The sequence below is a fragment of the Corythoichthys intestinalis genome, chromosome 11 (assembly GCF_030265065.1).
Source record: "Corythoichthys intestinalis isolate RoL2023-P3 chromosome 11, ASM3026506v1, whole genome shotgun sequence".
Classification (NCBI taxonomy): domain Eukaryota; kingdom Metazoa; phylum Chordata; class Actinopteri; order Syngnathiformes; family Syngnathidae; genus Corythoichthys; species Corythoichthys intestinalis.
The window spans coordinates 29,136,833-29,159,166 of NC_080405.1; the positions used below are offsets into that span (position 1 = coordinate 29,136,833).

General features: G+C 38.6%; 2 protein-coding genes across 2 annotated transcripts; one reads left to right on the forward strand and one right to left on the reverse strand.

Moving 5' to 3' along the window:
* Positions 1-1,473: 1,473 nt before the first annotated feature.
* Positions 1,474-6,497, reverse strand: LOC130924273 (leptin receptor overlapping transcript-like 1). The gene is made up of 4 exons (XM_057850718.1): positions 6,359-6,497; positions 5,290-5,365; positions 3,641-3,827; positions 1,474-3,575 (listed from the first exon to the last, which is right to left on the reverse strand). Exons 1-4 carry the CDS (start codon positions 6,435-6,437, stop codon positions 3,459-3,461), a joined length of 459 nt encoding a protein of 152 aa, XP_057706701.1. The 5' UTR covers positions 6,438-6,497; the 3' UTR covers positions 1,474-3,458.
* Positions 6,498-8,149: 1,652 nt separating this feature from the next.
* Positions 8,150-21,447, forward strand: srp72 (signal recognition particle 72). The gene is made up of 19 exons (XM_057851073.1): positions 8,150-8,311; positions 8,752-8,872; positions 8,963-9,083; positions 10,076-10,219; positions 10,322-10,433; positions 11,092-11,123; positions 11,201-11,325; positions 12,108-12,165; positions 12,255-12,386; positions 12,463-12,591; positions 12,675-12,747; positions 17,053-17,117; positions 17,362-17,457; positions 17,531-17,634; positions 17,705-17,782; positions 17,860-17,997; positions 18,077-18,114; positions 20,674-20,833; positions 21,001-21,447. The coding sequence occupies exons 1-19, from the start codon at positions 8,212-8,214 to the stop codon at positions 21,170-21,172; spliced, it is 1,998 nt and encodes a 665-aa protein (XP_057707056.1). The 5' UTR covers positions 8,150-8,211; the 3' UTR covers positions 21,173-21,447.
* The last annotated feature ends 887 nt before the right edge of the window (positions 21,448-22,334 follow it).

Sequence of the window (22,334 nt, forward strand, 5' to 3'; positions counted from 1 at the left end):
CTCAAATAGGCTGTTCCCAGAGTGGTGTATCAAGGCACCTCAGTGGGAGGTCTTTGGGAAGGAAAAAGTGTGGCGGGAAACACTGCACAACCAGAAGAGGTGACCGCACCCTGAGAAAGATTGTGGAGAAGGGCCGATTCCAGACCTTGGGGGACCTGGAGAAACAGTGGACTGAGTCTGGAGTAGAAACATCCAGAGCCACCGTGCACAGGCGTGTGCTGGAAATGGGCTACAGGTGCCGCATTCCCCAGGTCAAGACACTTTTGAACCTGAAACAGCGGCAGAAGCGCCTGACCTGGGCTACAGAGAAGCAGCACTGGACTGTTGCTCAGTGGTCCAAAGTACTTTTTTCAGATGAAAGCAAATTTTGCATGTCATTCGGAAATCAAGGTGCCAGAGTTTGGAGGAAGACTGGGGAGAAGGAAATGCCAAAATGCCTGAAGTCCAGTGTCAAGTACCCACAGTCAGTGATGGTCTGGGGCGCCATGTCAGCTGCTGGTGTTGGTCTACTGTGTTTTCTCAAGGGCAGGGTCAATGCAGCTATTAGGAGATTTTGGAGCACTTCATGCTTCCATCTGCTGAAAAGCTTTATGGAGATGAAGATTTCATTTTTCAGCACAACCTGGCACCTGCTCAAAGTGCCAAAACCACTGGTAAATGATTTACTGACCATGGCATTACTGTGCTCAAGTGGCCTACCAACTCTGTCTGACCTGAACCCCATAGAGAATCTGTGGGATATTGTGAAGAGAAAGTTGAGAGACACCAGACCCAACACTGTGGATGAGCTTAAGGCCGCTATCGAAGCATCCTGGGCCTCCATAACACCTCAGCAGTGCCAAAGGCTGATTGCCTCCATGCCACGCCGCATTGAAGCAGTCATTTCTGCAATAGGATTCCCGACCAAGTATTGAGTGCATAGCTGATATAATTAATTGAAGGTTGACTTTTTTTGCATTAACAAACACTTTTTTGTATTGGTCGGGTGAAATATGCTAATTTTTTGAGATACGGATTTTTGTTTTTTCTTGACTTTTGCCAAAATCATCAACAATAAAAGGCTTGAACTACTTCAGTTGTAATGAATCCAAAATATATGAAAGTCTAATGTTTATCAGTACATTACAGAAAATAATGAACTTTATCACAATATGCAAATTTTTTGAGAAGCACCAGTATGTGGTGCCTTATCAACACTTGTTTTTGTTACAGAGACATCTAGTGGCCGTTTCTCAATATTGCTGTTTGAAGTCCCAACTATTCAGTGTAGTGTAGTCAGCATACAAAGCCCATGCACAATAAATGACGATTTATCATATCACCAAGCACTACCCTATACTTGTAATTTAAAAACTATCTCTCGAAATACCCCAAACAATGGATAAAACATATGTGCTACAAAACAAGGCAAAATTGCATTTGTAGTAGAAGCTTGTTTGTTAAAATTAAACAAAAAGGACTGAACGATTAGAAAAAATGTCCCAAAATTGCATTTATTTAACAACAAAAACAAACCTTGTCATGCTGACTTCTGCCAAAGAAGAACAGCAGCAAACATAAGCTGTTCAATTAAATAAAATAAATACAACATGACCGCCGGTGTGGGAGCAAATTGCTAGTAACAGTAACAACCAGAAAGGCCCGAGCTAATGCTACGCAACACTTCAGTCAGACCACACATTTGACAGCAAATTCTTCATGTTATTTCATTTGCATTTTTTTAAGCACACCATCAGTCGCTACGTCTCCTGTACTTTTGACCGACTCCGAATCATTAGTATAATGGAACAAAATACAAAAATGTCAGTAGTTTTTCCACAAAGCTGCCTTCATTTCAGTCCTTCTGAGTACAATCAATGCCTTCACTGAAGTCAGGTCAGTATAAGAGAAAAAAAAATGAAAAAATGAAAGTCATAGGAATGGACGGATGTCAGTTGGGTTGAGAATGCTTTTGGATCATTCGGGCAATGTGAGAAAGAGAGAAAAAAAAAAAAAGGAAAAAAAAAACCAGCCAAAATGATATGGCACTAGATTTTTCAATTAGCTCATTGGCTGCCATCAACAGCAATAAATGTCCAATCCATTTTGACCGAGAGGGGCTGACAGCGAATGATCGCTGCCACCTTCCCAGGCAAAATGGATTAAACGTATATTGACATCAGTAGCAACCAGTGAGCTGGAAGCCTACAAAGTAGTGGTGATTGTCCACAAATCAACATTATGAGATTAAAATGCAAAATAACACTGGTGTACAGGTATTTCCAAAATTTTGAAACTATTTTACAAATTGAAAGTAAGAAAAAATATGTTGTTTTTTTTTCTTTTTCTTTTTCATAACGAAATTGGCCATCAAAAAGGGGGTAATGACCTCTATGTATATACTTGGTGTATACTAGAATGTGAGTTGGGAAAAAAAACATTACAATAATACATTTTTCTTTTGCAATTTCCCATCCCGGCTTCATTGTATTATGGCAGTTATTCAAAATTATTCAACCCCCGACTGCTGCGTAGTATTGTAGTATTACATTTATTTATTTATTTTAAAATCTTATTAATAACTATGCCAGGAGGTGAAATCCTCGGAAGCTGAAGGTTATGTATTGGGTTCCATACATCTGTTTTTCTCTGTCTTCAAGATAACTCAAGAACAAATAAAGAGATTATTATCAAACTTGCATGATATGTTTGTAATATGACACAGAAGAGATTATTAAAAGTTGTGGGCAATGAGGTCAAAGATCACGGATATCAGAAGAGGAATTCTGTGATAACTTGACGCATTAGCCTGCTTAACTCAGATTTGTAGGGTAGTTGAAAAGAGAAATAGTCAAAGGTCACAGACGTACGAAATATGGCAATTCTTTGAATTTGGCTGCTTTGGCGGAAGTCTACATTCCCAGAGTGTTCTGCTAGTTCATAATCAGATAAATTGAGACTTGTATTATTGACAAATGCATTTGTCTATTTTACACATCAGTTCTTATTTGATCCGTTTATGAATGAGATAAAAAAGCAAATAAATGTCAGACTTGCTACAACACTGTACAACAATGGAGTCTGAATAATTTTGAGCACAACTGTAGGGACGTGGACTGGAGTAAAAAGTTAAAAACACTTCACATACAACCAAATTACACTAAAAAGCGCATTAAACATATATCATGTAGGCCTTCAGGTAATCTTTTCATAGTTTTCACAGCAATTCAATTTGTTGATGGCAGTTTGGTTCCTAACACTTAAATATCACAACAGATGTAACGTTACATTTCGGACAAAAACTTCATCCGCTTTATGTCAGTTCAATGTGAAGCATTTCGGTATAAAACAAAAAGTATTGCACGGCTTCGGAGTGACTACTATAAATAACAACTAGGACCAAATAAGACCGTCAATAATGACACTAATAACCATAATAAAAATGGGTGCGACTCCCCCCTGCCCTCGACTCTGCTGGTTTACCACTGCTGCCAGCTGAAGTCATCGTTGGAGCCAAAGACGATGAAAAAGCCCAGAATGGTCCCGAAGATGACGATGTTACCCGTGGAGACGAGTGCACACGAACCCCAAGCAATCTGGAAACAAAACTGCGCTGTAAAGAGCACCACTTCAATTGTTTCGCACAATTTGGCCCACTTACGACTTGGGCTCGCGCAAAGACTATGGGCAGGCCGAAGGCCGAGATGACAATGCCAGTGGTGAGGAAGATGGCGAGCTCTCTGCAGGCATTGCTGGAGCTGTCGCTTTCGTCCACCACCCGCCGCGAGATGCAGTACGGGATGGGCGCGAGGATGTAGAAGAACAGGAGGAACAGCGGCCAGTACTTGCTGCACACACACCCAGCGGCATTGCATTAGGTCCCCCAAAAAGTTTAAATTCCACTTTTCCCGTTTTTAGTAATCGGCAGTAGAGAAGTCACCAACAATTATTTTGACAGCACGAATGCTATTTTTAGACCGTGACGTTGCATCGTAAAGCGGAAGTGGGACATTATAGACACGCCCTCGCATAAAAACCATTTTATTTCTGCTAGTTTTCTCCGGTAATCTTTCAAAAATAAACATGCCGATCAAACACTGCTACTGCAACTTGTAGAAACGACTCTAGACATTACGACTGTCCACATATGAAAGATGTTTTCCTCATACGTGTCCCGAAAACAAAGACTCAAAGGAAAAAATGTGAACAAGGGATCAGCTTGTGCGGACGTCTGAAAGACCAGTTTAACGCCAGCAAGGTGATTGGTTGAGGGTCATAGTCCTACAAATGACAATCCCAACCCATTGCCTGCCACAGCGTCCCCGGAAGAGGTAAGCAATTTTTGATATTTTTACTTATTTTTTAGCGTTGCGTTTTGCCGTGCTGCTTCTGTCTGACAATGAATGACCTGAAAAAAATTAAAGTGGTATCTGACTGCCACCGTTGTTACCTTTTCTGTTGTAAAGAAACAACTTTAGTAAGGGGTAAGTGTAAATAAATTATTAGAATTAAGATTTGTTATTAATAAAAAAGTTAAAAGTGTTCGTTCGCTGTCACTGAGTAGCAATTGCGATTGCTACACAAAACTAACAACATAAATTACCCCAGAGAATGGTCAGAGACGTAAGACAACCAGATGATATAATAGATAAGAAAGACGGGGGGCATATGGGGGTAAATGATAGCTTGTTGAAACAAGAATGTCATGGTCTTTTTCAGCCCTCGACACTCAAGCCATCTCTTTAACTGAACATTTGTATGTTCTTCCACATCTTTACTAGTTAATTTGGCACCAGGGACATCTTTTTCGGACAGAATTGTTAGGTTTAGCTCTGTAAAAATCTCCTTCGTACACTATTTCCATTCATTTACTATTGGGACAAACGGTAGCGTGTCCCCCCCTTAGCAACAGTTGCTAACGTTATGAATATTAATGAGCGGAAGTGACGTGTAGCTTGCGGTACATCATTAGTCGATTTATCAGTTCATATCGACGGCGACGCCTTAAAATATTCGCCAAGTCTTTTTTTTCCAGCTTTTTCAAGAATTTGTAATATTTACTCACAATTTTAACCATATTTGGAAAAAAAAATGCATTGACGGTAAATAAAATAATTTGGATATTATAGGTTTAACAGGCCAATTACTTAAGAGTACAATACCGTAGACTTAACTCATTTGCTGCCATTAAGGTGATAGACACTGAGTGATGGATTTCTATCCCCCGACTCTTAATTCCGAATTCATTTATTTTATTCATGGGGGTTAAAGTTTCTTAATGTCATGTAACAATAAAAACAGTTTCCTTACTCATACACAGGGAGGGCACATCCCAGCATGAGGAACATGAGACCAATTGCCCCTCCGAAGGACAACGTGATGAGAGCTAGAACACAAAAAGACATTGAAAAACACCAGAAACTAAACACATTTTAGTTAAACAGAGGACTCCCAAGGTGCTTGCTTGCATGGTTAAAATTAACTAAAAAACAAAAAATGTATTACAATAATTTTAATGATTCTAGTGGTAGCACTAAATATTGAGTGAATTTATTTATTTTTTTGGGCACTTAAAATGCAAATTGATGGTCTTGAAACAGGAAAGTTCTTGGTGCAGTGAAAAAAAAAATCAAAATGTTATATTTATTTTTTGGCACTTAAAATGCAAATTGATGGTCTTGAAACAGGAAAGTTCTTGAAGCAGTGAAAAAAAAAATCGACTAAATTTTATGTTATTAACTCTGTATACTACTATGCAATAATTTTAGTCTTTTCTCAATAGTTAATTTCTCTTTATGAGCTAATCCAGCAACTTAGTCCTGTGGAAATGTGAAATGTCAGTATTTACTGCAGTAAAGTGTACCTATTATTTTGTCCATAATGTCTCCCGGCTTAAGAGAGCCCCAAACTATACACCATGTGACGAATCAGCTGATTTCACATTTGACAATAAACCAAACAAAATTGCCAAGGACTTTTAATAAACAAAACGCGTCTATTTTTTTACCTCTACATATTACCATCACCTAATTAAATTTATGCTTTGGTTAGCCTTAGCCTATTAGCGATGGCTACAACGTTACAACAAAAAGGCGACCACGTCACTTGAGGTCCTCTTTTGTTTATAGAATTATTACAATATCCGAGTCCTTGATTGCAAAACAGACAACGTCAACCAACACTTTGTTGGTTTATTTTAATCTAACGCCTATTATTAGCTCAGTGGCTGCACTTCTGCGTTAGCGAGCTTTAAATGCGTGCGTGAGGCTTACACGCATTGCGTCAAACTAACGAGATGGACGCCGGTTTCTATTTCTACATCTGTTCTGTAGATTTAAAATCTAACAACAACAAAAAAAAAAACATTCAATGGCCGCACCTTTAATCCCAGCCATTTCCCCTGGACAAAGGGTCGTCACTCCAAAGCCGGGCCTGATGACAACAGCTCCCCCTTGCATCCGTTTAGGACTGCATCCGAACCTGAAACAGTAGAAGCGAACCGGTTGCTTTCAAAGACCCACACGAGTATCGGAATTATGACAAATTCGTCTAAAACAATTTATCATGATGTCACATATGTAATAACGGTCTTTGAAAAGGCATTAGAAATCACAATTATGTGTATAATATGATGTATCATATCTAATATTGATCTCTGGAGGGGATTTTAAAGTTTTGTTTAACTCCCATCTCGGGAAACATCGCTGCTTCAATTTGGATGGGTTTTTTTTGTTTGTTTGCTTTTTTTCTCCCTTATTTTTTTATTGAACACGTCACATCTGTTATACATGCAAACTTATGATCGTGGGAAGAATGCAACTGTGAACTAATCATATTATTAACGACACTACGGTGAATAAAACTTCATCCTAAACCGAGGACTCCTGTGCCTGATACTACATATATGAGGATAGATGTCTAGTGAGCGCTATGAGCCAACGGAGCCAGGCATCGTCTCTTGTCGCCCATTTTGCGTCGGGGCCACTCGATAAACAACAGCGTTCACTTTGACATCGCGGTAAAACTGCATAATGCTCAAGGCATGGCAAGGCAAGGAAAGGCAAATTTATTTACATAGCACAATTCAACACAAGGCAATTCAAAGTGCTTTACATCACATGAAGATCATAAAAATCACATTAAAATCAATAGAACGTAAAAAAAATAAAATAAAAAAAAAGACAATCGAAATAGGAAATAAAATTATACATAAAAATTGCATTTAATCACGAATAAAATAAAAATAGATAAATAAAAAACTAAAACAAAAACTACTACTACTGCAATGGAGATAAGAATAGAAAGCAAATAGAATGAAATATATAGACAGTTATGGATATGCAGTGTTAAACAAAAGCGTTTTTAGTCGTGATTTAAAGGAGCTAACAGTTTGAGCATACTTCAGATCTTCAGGTAACTTGTTCCAGAGGTGAGGAGCATAATAACTAAATGCTGCGTCACCCTGCTTGGTTCTTGTTCTTGGAACATACAGGAGACCGGTTCCAGTTGACCTTAGGGGTCTAGATGTTCATAGGAATCTATCAAATCAAGCATGTATTTTGGTCCAAGGCCATTAAGTGTTTTGTAGATGAGCAGTAGTATTTTATAGTCTATCCTTTGACTCACTGGAAGCCAGTGTAACGATTTCAAAACCGTTGTAGTGTGGTCCAGTTTCCTTGTATTTGTGAGGACTCTGGCTGCAGCACTCTGTACTAGCTGCAGCTTCCTGACTAATTTTTTTTTTTTAGCAAGACCTGGAAATATACCTGTAAATATCAACTAATTTTAAACGGCTTCGTTTTTAATACTCACTGCATAATTATAAACAATTGTTTTTCTCTAAAATTCAGCCAGGCAGATAGTCACGTCAATGCGTTTTGATATAAACCGTTTGTAAATCCGTCAAGAAACCAGCGAGTTTTAGTTTGTGTACTAAACTCCGCAGAAGCTCACCGATGCAATATGGCCGCGGGTCGCTTACGCCGCCGGCACCACATTTGATAACTAGCCTTATATTTATGATATCTATGACAGCAACGCGTTAGCAAAAAAAAATAGCATAATGCGATATATAATTTTAATATTTTAACGTTAAAGTAGACATTTTTAAATCCAGAAGTACAAATAGCACGAGTGAATATACAATTAAATATTTTGGTTAAAGTTTAACATTAAATGTGAATCGGAAGTACACATTTCCACTTCCACTCTCGTATTCCACACTCATCAAAAATGGCGAGCGGCGGTCTGTCCACGGCGTCGCTGTGGACCGAAGTCAACCGCTGCGGACAGAATGGAGACTACACAAGAGCCTTAAAAGCTCTAACAAAAAGTTTGTTTCCCTCCCGCAGCCTAAATCGGACATGAAGTCGGCTTGTGGGTTGAGTGTATGATAACTTGTGGCTGCAGTCAGCGGTGTTCCGTAGCTATGCTACATTTAACTCTCCTGGTTATGGGCCGTCTGTCAGCCTAATGTCAATTTTTCTTCTTCCTTGTTTTGTCAAAATATGTGATAACAGTACTACTACAGTAGGGTAGTTGCAATTTATGTTAAATTCTGAAACGTCGTAGTGTTATATTGCATCGCCTTCTCATAGTGTGACGTGTCTTTCATAACTGGGATCAGTTTACAGGTCTAATGTATTTTCACTTAAATCTTGTGGAGAGTGTGGGTGTCGCTTGTTTTTATGGAAGATATGTGAGCATTTGTTTATGTGAGAATTTGTTGCAGGTTTGCAAGGGTTGTGCTTTAATTTTCTTCTTTTGTCACAGTTTTGCAAGAAAACAGGGAGGATGTCACAGCCCTTCACTGTAAAATAGTGTGCCTTATCCAGAATGGCACCTTCAAGGAGGCTTTAAATGTCATGAACACGCATGCCAAGGTACTCGGCAGGTAAGACTATCACATTTGCACTAGCACTGGCAGATATAAATATTTTTTAGTCGAACTGCTAAAGATTTAAACTTCCCTTTCTTTTTCTAGTGAGCTTGTGTTTGAGAAAGCGTACTGTGAGTACCGTCTGAATAGAGTGGAGAGTTCTCTGAAGACCATCGAAAGCGCTCCACAGCAGACAGATAAGCTGAAAGAGCTCTACGGTCAAGTGGTGAGAATTTTTAGGGGGGTATGGTGGTAGTTATGGAAGCTTATTTGGATAAATTTGGACAGAAGGGCTGTCACAATCAGTTGAATCATAAAATTGATTGAGAACTATTTTGATAGTCTATTAATCTTTTAGAGACATCGTTGACACTAGGTTGTCCAAATCCTCTTTTTTTGAGACACTTAATCATAAATATTGTCTTTGTTTGAGATCTTATGTTGTGTTCACATATTTCATATCAATTCAAAATAATTTAAAAAAAGGACAAAAGTGAGGTTATTTTACTGTCATTGAAACAGGCACAAGCAGTGCATATTTAAAATGGTACTGTACTGCAGCGCAAGACGGTAAATTGATCATAAAAAAATGTAAAATCAAATTAAAATACTTTGAATATTATCTTTTTCATAAAAAAATCTTTAAAAAATACAATTATATATTATAGTATTGTTATTAAGATTAATATTTCTAATTTTCAATAAAAATATTAATAATAAATATTTATCAGATATTAATCAGATTTTTTTCATTTTCTTGTGATGTCCAAATTCTAATTTTTTAAATAAATATTTTCTTTTTATATATTTTATTGTTTACATCTGTAAAAAATAAAACAAAAAAGGGAATATTTATTCCAAAATAATTATTTTAAAATGTTTCAAATAACGAAACGGTGTAATCATCTTTTTTACTTAATTTAAAAAAATGTATAGTTTCATTTATTTGTTTTTAAATGTTTTTAATTGAAAAAAAAACTAGAAAAAGGGTGGTCTCTATTTATTTATTTATTAAAAAATGGGTGGGGAGGACAGTAAATATGATCTGATTTCTATATTCCTCAATGAAAGCAGATGATTTGCTTTGTAAGAATCCAAATGAGTTGTTTGCAAACGTCTGCTTTTGCTTTGCAAAACATTGATAACCCTGTTCAAGTTTATATCCCCAAATCAAACTGCTTCACAAATACTTATATATCCTACTGTGCCCTTATGCAGTTATACAGACTGGAGCGCTATGATGAGTGCAAGTCCATCTACACGGATCTGATCAGGAACTCTCAGGATGAATACGAGGAGGAGCGCAAGACCAACCTTGCGGCTGTCATGGCTGCCATGAGCCAATGGGAGAAAGCACCGTTGGTAAGCGTCTCGCCGATGAACAAAAAAACTCAGTCAACGGGAAGGTCAACATGCAGAGCGTGGTGTAGAAATGCAAAGCAAAGTCACTTTGCCTTTTTGCAGGAAGATTTAGGCCTTCCTGAGTCTACGTACGAGTTGTGCTACAACGCCGCCTGCATGCTGATCGGCCGGGGTCGGCTGAAAGCTGCACTTGATAAGCTTCAACAAGCTGAAGGTCAGGCTCGCTCTCATCCCAGGCCACCTTTAAAAAAAAAAAAAAAAAATTCTAAAACAGTGTTTCCTAACATTTTTAGATAATTCTCACCGCACACCACTGTCACTCAATATTTGACATGAAAATCAGTGAATGGTCTTTTTTTTTTTTTTTTTTTAATAATTCTAATTCTGTGAATATTCTCAGATTTCTGTAGAACTTAACGAAAGTAGGATGTAATGAATCAAAATCAGTTTGAAAAAACCTGCATTTGTAAAAAACCTGCATTTGTCTTGGAAAAATATAGTTACACATTTACATATTCATAGTACAACATTTCTCAGCCATAGACTTCAAAATCTATATTATGAAGTCTGTCTCAGCACATCCAATGCACATTTCCAGCAAAAATATAAAGTCGCTAGTATTGTAACAGTAACACGTGATTTATATATTAGCTGATGAGTCAACTGATTGCATTTTTTTTAAATGATTGACTGAAAAATAATGATACAATAATTTTGTTGCAGCCTTAATACACAGGTTAATATTACTTTCTGCCACCTTGTCGATTATGTTGTTCAAATTGGATAATTTCTCTTGGTACATCTTTCATTAAACACTGTCTTGATGGTTTGGAATCACTTTTTTAAAAATTATGTATTTTCTTGTGTTTCAGAGCTTTGCAGGTTGTCATTGGCTGATGATTCTGTAAGTTTGTCTCCCGTCTGCACAGTTTTCTCACTGTGCTCTCACCCAGTTCTTCCTGATGATGTCGTCTCCCGCAGGACATGACAGAGGAGGATATCGAGTCGGAGCTAGCCGTCATCCATTCTCAAATGGCGTACGTGATGCAGTTGCAAGGTCGGACGGACGAAGCGCTCCAGCTCTACAATCAGGTCATCAAGCTCAAGTAAGCTGAATCTTATTTCACGTATATCAGGCGTCTCAAACTCAATTTATTGTAGGTGGGTGTTGGAAATAGTCTGAGTATGTCTGAGCTGCATTAACACTTTCAGTGCCATTTATGCTATAGACGTCTAATCCATTTTGACTGGGAGAGGCTGGGAGTGAATATTTGCTACCAGCTTTTCCCATTCAAAACGGATTGGACGTCTATAGCCGGCAACGGTGGCGTAGGAGTTGAACTTGAAGTGAATGTTTCTAAGGTGAGAGTTTGTTCATGAAACTTTTATAAAATAACGTCTCCCATTGTCAGTGGCAGTCAATGAGTTAATGACTCCCCCAAAAGGGACAAATGTTGCTAATTCACTTTGGCTAACTTGTTGGTAAAAACACCAGAAAATATTATCTGAAGTTTGAGCTATGTTAGACCTTGAAATTTAAAAAGTGTGTGTGTGTGTGGGGGGGGGTGTCTCTATTAGTCATTCTTTTAAAACATATTTTTATTTATCTTAATTGATTTATAGTTATATTCTTACTTAGAAAATATATTTTGAAAAACATGTACCTATTCTTTTTATTTATTTTTATTCAGGAAAAATACACTCATGCCATACTAGTAGTACCATTTCATGTCAAACAGGAAAATAATGTCCCGCAGGACGCAAGTTTGGGACTTACCTAACATATATGGATAGAGTGAAACAATTCTGCGGTTTCATGCAGTTATTTACTCATATTCATCCATAAAATGCTCTGATTGTCTTGTTGTGTTTTTTGTGCTTGTTGTAGGCCGTCTGATGTGGGCCTGCTTGCTGTGACTGCCAACAATATCATTACAATAAACAAGGTGGGCTGACACTACTGTTATTGGGTATTTTTTGCACATTTTTTAAAAGAACTTTAGAACTAATGAACATGTTTTTTCCTCATGTATAGGACCAAAACGTGTTTGATTCAAAGAAGAAAGTGAAACTGACAAACGCTGAAGGGATCGAGTATAAGCTGGCCAAAAAGCAGATTCAGGCCATCGAGTTCAACAAGGCCCTGCTGGCTATGTACACTAACCAGGTGAGTTCAGAGCACACCCTGTCATACATTTGTGTATTTTATACACATTTCACGATTATTATTTGCTGTCAAACAGGCCGAACAGTGCAGAAAGCTGTCTTCTGCACTAAAGTCTCAGAACCCGGGTCACCCACGACCTGTCCTGATCCAGGTGGCCCAACTTTGCAGAGAGAAGCAACACGGAAAAGCGATTGAGCTGCTTCAGGTAGTCTTTCATGTCACGTGTGACACTCGTGTGCTCATTTGTGTGTGTCTGATTTTTTTTGTTTCTTTCCTTTTCAACTCCAGCACTTTTCAGACCAGCATCCAGAAAGTGCATCGGGTATCAAATTGACAATGGCACAACTCAATTTAATTCAAGGTAAAGGATTTTTTTACCATGTCATTTTGACCAATTGACTCAGGAAGGGTAAACTTTGGAGCGCCATTGTCCGCTAATCAGGTCTTCCAGTTGTAGTGTTAACACTAGAACCACCAAGGGTGGATCAGTTGAAACAAATCCCTTATGTATCCAGAGAAGGGTCATCTGACCCTAATCAGCATATCTTTGTGAGCATTGAGGTCCTCATTAATCATTCCCATTCACACTAGCAAAACCACAGGGTTTGATTGCTCCAATTATCATTTGAGTGTTTGTTGTGGAGGGCTGACTTGGCTTTGTTGGACAGTGGACCGCTCAGGCAGGCAATCGGGCGGACAACCTTTACATATTCCAAAAGCTGCAGTTTGCCTACAGCAGGGGTCCCCAACCTTTTTTGCACCACGGACCGGTATTATTTGGGTCTTTTTTTTCACGGACCGGTGTTCTGACAAATTTTGCAACCCATCAAAAATTGCAACTATGCGGTTCTGCGCATGCGCGTAACGTTGAAAATGGCCACGAATGCAGCGATTCAAAAGTAAACACGACAAACTTTCTTAAAAGAAAGGAATATTAACTTACTCATGGATGGACATGTAAAAAAGTTCTCAGACACATCCTGCCATGTTAACTGAACACAACAACTGCACACCGCGCTCTCACCGTTAACGACTTTGCCATGTTGTTAAGCATTAATTAAGAAGCCCGCTTCACAAAGATATGATGTTGGAAATTGTAGCAAGGTTTTCAGTGCTCTCGTAGCGACGTCAAGATATTCCGGAATGATGTTAATCCAGAACCTCGGTAGAGTTGTTGTCTCAAATGTACGTTTAAGGTTGGCGTTATTTACGATCTCTACAAGCTGATCCTCCTGTTGTACAGACTTGCACGAATCACCTTATTTATTCACAAACGGGTCACGAATCCACTCCTTCACAGTTCGTGGGTCTTTGAGGTTGTAGGCTATCTTCTGGCTCGTCAGGTGCCGTTTTCGCCGTATAAAATCTCTCCAAAGACGTCTGTTTTCCAGTCATCTTCGCTCGTATGGGCGCTAATTATTTCCGGGAACAAATGTGCTGCGCCTGCGGCTTAGTCATAAGTTATTATCGAGGACAAGCGCACATAGATATATTATATATACAAAACAAGATGTACTGTTAGCAGTCCAATCAATGGATTTCTATGACGACATTCTAATATCCTGTAGTATTATATCTTGAGTAGACAGGGATATTGGTGTGTTAAGCAAGGGCACAGGATTATTCGGCCAGAATGCGGTCATTAATAAATGATTATTTCTGTGCGGCCCTGTAGCAAGTGCGCCACGGACCGGTCCGCGGCCCGGCAGATGGGGACCCCTGGCCTACAGTACAAGGGATGGTGTAATAAAAAACAAAACAAAATATTTTTTTAATGTGGTGACATATGACACGTCACCCTTTTCCCGGGGCTAAGGTGTTTGAGGTTGTTGCCGAAGCAATTTTTCATTCCGCGCTTTATTTGCACCCACATGAGAGTGAACCAATTCCTTTGCAAGACCCACCAAGAAGTCCACCTGTCTCTTATATTCAAGATGCTAATTTTAGCTATCCAGAGTGAAACCCCCCCTTTACACCTAGGCAGTGACTCCACAGGAGTGTTAAGGTGGGTGGCCTGCTTGATTAGTTCTTTGAGTGGTTTATTGTTTGGCAAAGACCAGTAGTCAGTTTGGTATCGGGGTCATTTGACGCCTTTCTGGTCTAGCCAAAAAAAAAACAGGAGGCCAGTGTTAACTCATTGGCTGCCATTGATGGCGATACATGTCCAATCTGTTGAAGTGGAGGGTGGCAGCCAGTTCAAATGCCACCCTCCACTTCAATGTACTAGCAGGCATGAAAATCTCTCACCTTTCGGTGAAATTCGCCGTTTGAAGTCAAAAGGGCGACCTACGTGAATTGCGTAGATCCGAGGAGAAATTCTTTGTGGGGGAGGGGGGGGGTGTTCGGGAGATTTTATTTAATTATTATTATTATCATGTGATTAACTTAGTACGTAAACTCAGCACTTCAGAAATCGGTCCTTTAAAAAAGTGACACTTGGACAGTCAGCAAATCCTTCCAGATGCTTTGCTGACGAGAACCAATCATTGGCGCAAACTGCGTTCTATTTTTCCAATCGCGCGCACTCCTTACGTGTACATGGAGTGCTTGGAGAGCCTTTGGTTGCATTGCAAAGCTGCGAAAAAGCAGGCATTATCCACACCGGGGCAGACCAGAGCGCAGCATACACACTTGCCTGTATTTGCCAGCAGATTGAATTTGGTGAGTAATGGTTTCAATCGTTTTCATATTTTGCGATATAATAAAGTTACTGCCATTTGTTGCAGCTTGCGTTGAACACTGCCAGAGCTAGCCAGATCTCCCGTGAAAAAATAGCTCCCGTTAAATTCGCGTCAAGCTTGTGTATTTAGCGGTAATATAAACGAAGAAACACACTGTTGAGTCAAATTAAGCGGCATGCTGTCGGATGGAGGGGGGCACATCGCATCGCTCCTGTCGTCCGCCTGAGACGCGTTATTTTCGGCAGGGACTTGAGCTGATGGCCAGTGTCGGCACAACACCGGCCCGACGAGTGGCGGGAATGATTCCTGCTGCTTAAAGCTTTTCAGAAATACAGTGATCCCTCGTTTTTCGCGGTTAATGGGGACCAGAATCCGCCGTAATAAGTGAAAACCGCGAAGTAGCCCCCCCCCCCCCCCATTTTTTTTGTGCGTGTTCAATGTATTTATTCAGATTTTACATTGGAAAAAAGATACATATATTTATTAGACATGTTTTTTCACCCCCCCCCCCCCCCCAAAGTATCATTTATAAATGGTTTTTAAGCACTTCAAAATGTAAGAATTATGATAAGTTTTAAACATGTTACTGCCCCACTGAATTATTTTTAAACAAGAATAAAGTAGTAAGAAAATGCTTGGCTTTATTAAATGCTTCATAGTGAGTCTACTCAAACATTTTCAAGCTGCTCACTTTGTTAAACGATGATAGACGCATGCGCAAACTTATTCTATGATTGAATTTTTTTTTTAAATGAATTTTTTTTTTTTTTTTAATTGTTTTGTTTGAAGCAACTTATTTTTTGATTGGATAATAAAGACACCAATGTCTTAGCCAAAATGTGGCCCAAACGCAAAAAACATTACTTCAATGGAAAAAGTTGTTTCAATCAAGAAAAATAGTTTTCAAATGCTTTTTTTGTCTCAAATTTATTTATGCAATCAAAAACATTTTTTTTTTAAATTTAACTGACTTTTTTTGGGATTAAAAATATATATTTTGATTTGAAGCAACTTTTTGATCGAAGCAACTTTGTTTTTTGATTGAATAATAAAGACACAAATCTACCTCCATCATTATTGAGAGAGACGGAAATTAAGAAAGCTTTAAAAGTAAAAGCCACCGGGGAGTCTTGATTTTTTTTTTCTCTCTTTAGTAAGATTTCTATTTCATTATATAGACATGCCTCGTAAGGGAAAGGAGATTGAAGGATAAAAAAAAAAAAGGAGTTGGATAAGGCTGCTAAAGGCAGTGGATACCTCATTAGCTGGGTGAATAGCACACGTGGTAAGATTAAGTTTGCAAGGATATTCGGGTATAAAATACAATTATAAACACAATTACAATTTTATTTTTCTATAAGATTTTATGTCATTGCTTTATTAATTATTAAGTGCTAGAGTTGTTAAGTATGGATAATAATGAAATAATGGTTTTGAGAAAACTGTTCTGTTGGTGGCTCAGTGACCATCTGATGTGGTTTGTTCTCAGATGAACAAGTTGAGAAAGGAAGTTTTGATGCAGAGGTTGAAGGAAGAAAAGAGGCAGACTGACTCAGTCACAGCCAGAAAGTGTTGATGACAGTGTTGATTTCTATTGACTGTTGCCCCCTCCCAATAAAAGTATGTCACAGTCGCAGCCAATTATTATCTAAAGCTGGTTAAAATTGAAGTTATGTTGTTTTAAGGTGCATTAAATACTTGTTAATGTGCCCCTTTTGATCTACGAGCACCCGCCCCTCCACCAGTCTCTGCACGGCCCTGCTGAAACACAGTGTGGGTCGACAGAGCTCAATATTTTGTTGGGTTGTACAGTGTACCGGACATATTTCCTCCACACCCTTCTCACCTTTTTAACCCCTGACCCATTTTCATGCCTGTACTTGTCTTTATACTAGGGATACTCTTTTAAATTCACAGCAGAAGTATGACAATTGCCTCATGATTGCACATCTGTCAATTGCTAACAACTGATTTTGGGTGTTCAGGTCACGTCACAAAAGCCTGCGATGTCCTGAAGTCTATTGAAGAGTTCAAGCACAAAGCGGGCATGGTAAGATGGATGACGTCTTTTCTTTTGTACTCTGTCGTTATTGGCTGCCATTGACGGCGCTAGACGTCTAAACCAATTTGACCAGCCATCTATGTCAAAATGGATTTGTCAATGGCAGTGAAACATGATCTTAACGCCAGCCATTCCAGTTCAAATGAAATTTATGTCCATCACTGTCAATGCTAGTTAATGAGTAAACATTTTTAACAGTGACGTCTCAACTTAACTGGGCTTTTGACTCTAGGTGTCGGCTCTGGTGTCGATGTACTCACACGAAGAAGACATTGACGCTGCTATTGATGTTTTTCGGCAAGCTATTCAGAAGTACCAGTCGGAAAAGGTTTGTTTCTTTTCTATTTTCATCTGTCAGCTTTGGAAAAAGACACTTGATTGGTTTACTGCGTCCTTCATAGCCGGGATCAACGGCACACTTGGCTCTGGTACGAGAAGCTGCAAATTTCAAACTGAAGTATGGGCGGAAAAAAGAAGCTATAAGTGACTTGGAGCAACTGTGGAAGTGAGTTCACCTTGAGAACGGAAACACGGAAAATGACAGAAAATTAACTTTTTTTTTTTTTTTTTAACAGACAAAACCCAAAAGATATTCATACACTGGCGCAACTCATCTCCGCCTACTCTCTGGTTGATACGGACAAAGCCAAATCGTATCCTTCCATATCCAAATTTCACTTTGAGTTTAGCCAAACTGCCCTCCATTTTTTTCCTGAGCATCCCCCTCCAGCCTGAGTAAGCACCTCCCTTCAGCGGACACCATGTCCCTCAAGGTAGATGTGGATGAACTGGAGAACTCTCACGGTGCCACATACGTCAGGAAGAAAGCCGCCAAAGTCGCTGGAGAAAACTTACCCAAAGAAGACGGGTAACAAGATGCTAATTTTTGGCTTGATTTTGTCTGTGTGCAAATACATGTGTTAATTGATGGGTGCACTTCTTTTTAGGCGTGGGGATACAAAGAAGAAGAAGAAAAAAAAGAAAGGTACCTCGTAAAGTATATTGGTCATTAAAAAAAAAAAAAAAATCTTAACCCCGTAAAGATCACATTTTGGGTGTTATATATACCACAATGTTAACATTTGGTATACAAGTGTGGTCTACAGGACCCAGAATATGATGTTCAAATATATGGATGCCATGTCTAAATTTTTTTATTGATTTTTCTAAATAGGTCACAGGGCAAATTTTAATTAGACTATGTGTTCAAAACAACTCAAGAACGAGTAAAAGGATATAATCAAACTTGCAGGATATGTTTGTCATCTGAAAAAAGGAATACATTAAATTCTGGATTACCGTAATTTCCCGAATATAACGCACACTCCCCCCCCCCCCCCCCCCCCCCCCCCCCCCAAAATCAACTTGTAAAATCAGGGTGCGCATTATAAACGGGTACAGGGATGGAGACAGAAATATATATATATTTATATATATATATATATATATATATATATTTATTTATTTATACCGATTTTTTTCTATTGACACGGCCACGTTGTGTTGAAGAAACTAGGGCTGTCCCAAACGACTAATTTCCTCCCGATTAGTCAGCCGACTATTTTTACGATTAGTCGACTAATCTATTTATTTATTTTTTTCACTTCTTTAATAATGAAATTTTTGTTGAAGCTTATTAATTCACAAAAAACATTTTGGAACACCCAAATTCTTTATTAATGTGTAAATAAATAACAAATATCAATAATAAATCACAAACAATGAGTTCAAATGCTGCTGACATTAACTAGTGCGAAACAAATGTAAATGGAAACACTGAGACCCTCTTTAACCTCTTTAACAGGAGTCAAAACAATTCTTACTCTTTTTGTGGTATGTCATTGTCTATATTGTTCTAAATGTTAAAATGAATTGCAATGTCCCAGACAACCATTTTCAGAATACTTTGTGTGAGTTCAGATGCCTTTTCTGGTGTGCATTCCGCATTTTTGGGGAAGGGCAAAAACGGTTCAACTTTTGTTTGTTTTAACCTAAAAATAGATAAAGTAGAGGGCACACTGAAATATTACCATAATTATTTTGAATGAGAGGCACACATACTCACAGTAACAAAAAATAAATATATAGTATTAATTTATTTATTTAAATATAATATACTAGTATATGTATATAAACAATGATACTTTATAATATAAAGTAACTAACATTAGTTAAGTCATGGATTACAGTAAGCAGGCCAGTGCTGTTTCCATATATATTTTTATTATGTATATACAGGATATATGTATATATTTTCCCCAAGTGGGAGCTTCCATGATCCTAATAAATTTAATAATAATTTAAAAATATAAAATTATATATTAATTATTTTATTTAATAAAAATGCACGTTGATACGACGCACATAAAGGTAACTTCCATTTTTTAAAAAAAATCTTTAGAAAGTTGTATGGACTTACAATCCGCTAGCTTGTTGTTTCCTGTTGTCTTCGAAAATTATACTTGGGTGACGGCGCTTCAAATGTTCGTACATAGCCGACGTGCTACTGTGGTATGCGAGCTCAGCTTAGCAAAGAGTACACACAGTGGCACCCTCCATATTTTCCTTGAAATAATTCTAGGCTTTGGCTATTCTGGTCCGCTTTTTTGGCTTTATGCCACTTTGACGTGTCACCAATTCTGCCCTTTTTGGGAATTGAGGTGTTTTCAACTCCTCACCGTAGTGAAGAGTAAACCGGCGATTCACTTGGCTCGTTGTCGTCGGTTCGTCCGAGGAATGGCTGAAGATCCCTCTTTCTGTCTTTTCCCATCTTGTGAAACATAGGAGAAGATTAGGTGCTGTTTTGTTGGCAAAAGGGGGTTGTACAAAGTATTAACACCAGGGGTGCTAATAATTGTGACACACATTATTTGATGTCAAATAATTATTTCTTTATGTGGGATTTTTTTCCCCACTGAATAAATGCACTTGTATTGAAGGTTGGATTTTCTCTTTTTTTCCCATTAAGGTCCCATATTATTTAGAAAAAAAAATAAATGATTAGAAGCTAAAAAACACATAATTATTATAAAGCCAATAATTATGGAGGGCACTGTACCTTACATTTTGTGTAAAGTGATGGATGATGGTCACGTTGATGTGAAATCAGTTTGGAGTTGTTGCCTGCACGTTGGCTGACCATCCTCCGCTAAGCCGCAGCCATCTGTTCCTTTTCATTAGCCGAAGTACTCCCATGCTCGCGTCTTTTGTCTATTTTTGAGGGGAGAAAAAATCTGAGGTGTAGTGTCACTGACAGACACAGGACAGAGCGACAACTGGAAGGGGATGGGTGAGCACTGTCGCTCTAAGCCACGGATTTCTCACTACATTTTTGGGACCTCAAAAATACTTAATACTGTAACCTCGGTATGATGGAAAATTTTAGTGGTTTCCATACCATGGTAAACCTTGAAACCGGTAAGCGGCACATGCCTACAGCGATCATTTGCAAAGTATCACTGCCAGCCCTCGCAGCGCTGTCAGTGGCTGGCCAATAATAAGTGTCCTATAAAGAGTTATAGTAGCCTCCTGTTCGTCCCTACAGGGAAGCTTCCAAAGAACTGCGACCCGAAAGCAACCCCCGACCCTGAGAGGTGGCTGCCCATGAGGGAGCGCTCTTACTACAGAGGCAAGAAGAAGGGCAAGAAGAAGGAGCAGATTGGAAAAGGCACACAGGGGGCCACATCAGGTGCCTCTTCAGAGCTGTGAGTAATTATATTGATGAGAAATTAAAAACCTCAGTTTTGTCTGGATCATTCTGCATTTATGATTGTTGCCCAAGGGATTATTTTGATAGCCGATTAATCACCAATATTTTTGCGATTAGTCAACTTATTTTTTTAGGTCAACAATGTCTTTCTCCCTCTGCCAGGGATGCCAGCAAGACCGCCAGCAGCCCCCCGACTTCCCCCCGACCGGGGTCAGCGTCGGGCTCGGCCCCCTCCAATGTGGTCCCACCGAGACAACAAAAACCCGCGTCCTCCGGGGCCACGCGTAAGAAGGCACCGCAGAAGAAGAAAAAGGGTGGCAAAGGAGGCTGGTAGCCTGGGAAGGAAAGAAGGACCATTCAAGTCCAAAATTTCTGTTTTATTCATAGGTCCGACTTTTTTTTTTAAACTGAGAAAAGCTGCAACTTCCCTCCATTTTTTGTCTTATTTTGACCGAACGGGGAAACAGCACAAAAAGAACTCTGAGGCGGTTTGAATGAAATGAAGGTCAACGCGCTCCCTTTTGTCTTTTGACATTCTGTTGTCACCACATGACAAAATCATGTCAAGTGCTGAAAAGAAATGAAACACATTTGGATTGAAAATTTGAATTTCTGAAATCCTGTGACTTCAAGTACTTGAAAGTGTCTCTCTTGTTTTTGAAGTCATTTACATTTCTGAAACCATCAAATTAATAAGAGTGATAGAAATAATCATCAGTTTAACCATACTTACAAATTGTTAAATTATATAGAATATATGATTAAATTTGGACTAGCCGGCTTTTGCGTAAGATGATACCCAATTCAACATTTAAATTTTCAGTTTATCGGCTGCCATTGTCTGCGAAATACATCTAATACATTATAACTGCCTGGGCCTGTCGGTAAATGATTGCTGCCAGTGAATAAGTTAATAGAAAACATTCAATCATATAAAAAAGTATATAAAATATAAATATAACTACACCTTTAACGTGGATTGGATGTATTCTGAATGGCAGTAAATGACCATAGAAAGTTTTTTGTTGTTGTTTTTGTTTAAAAATAAAAAATGTTAAAAAGTCATACAATAACTGGGCCTTCAAAGGGAAAGGCACCTAGTACAATCTATCTCCATGTGAAAGACAGTTGCTCTAAGTATTTAAGTGCAAATTGTAAATTTTTAGAATGAATGGAGAAAGTGTTCCCCCAAAAATTACACTGCTTATGGGCGCAGCCATTTTTTCGTGTCAGCCATACCTCACGCACATACCGACTGAGGCATCGAGCACAGTGCATGTGGGGATCTTGTGGTATTAATGATAGAATGTATCACATTGAATGGTAGCCAATACACTTAAACAAGATTAAAAATATATGCCAACTTTTTTCAACTAGGCAAGAAGCCCATTTCCAACGTTTTCTTTTTAAAATTATTATTAACTGGCTAGGGTGAAAAACAACTCGTTTCTGGCATTGTTTAATTATTTTTAACTGGATGTAAATTGGTCTAGTAC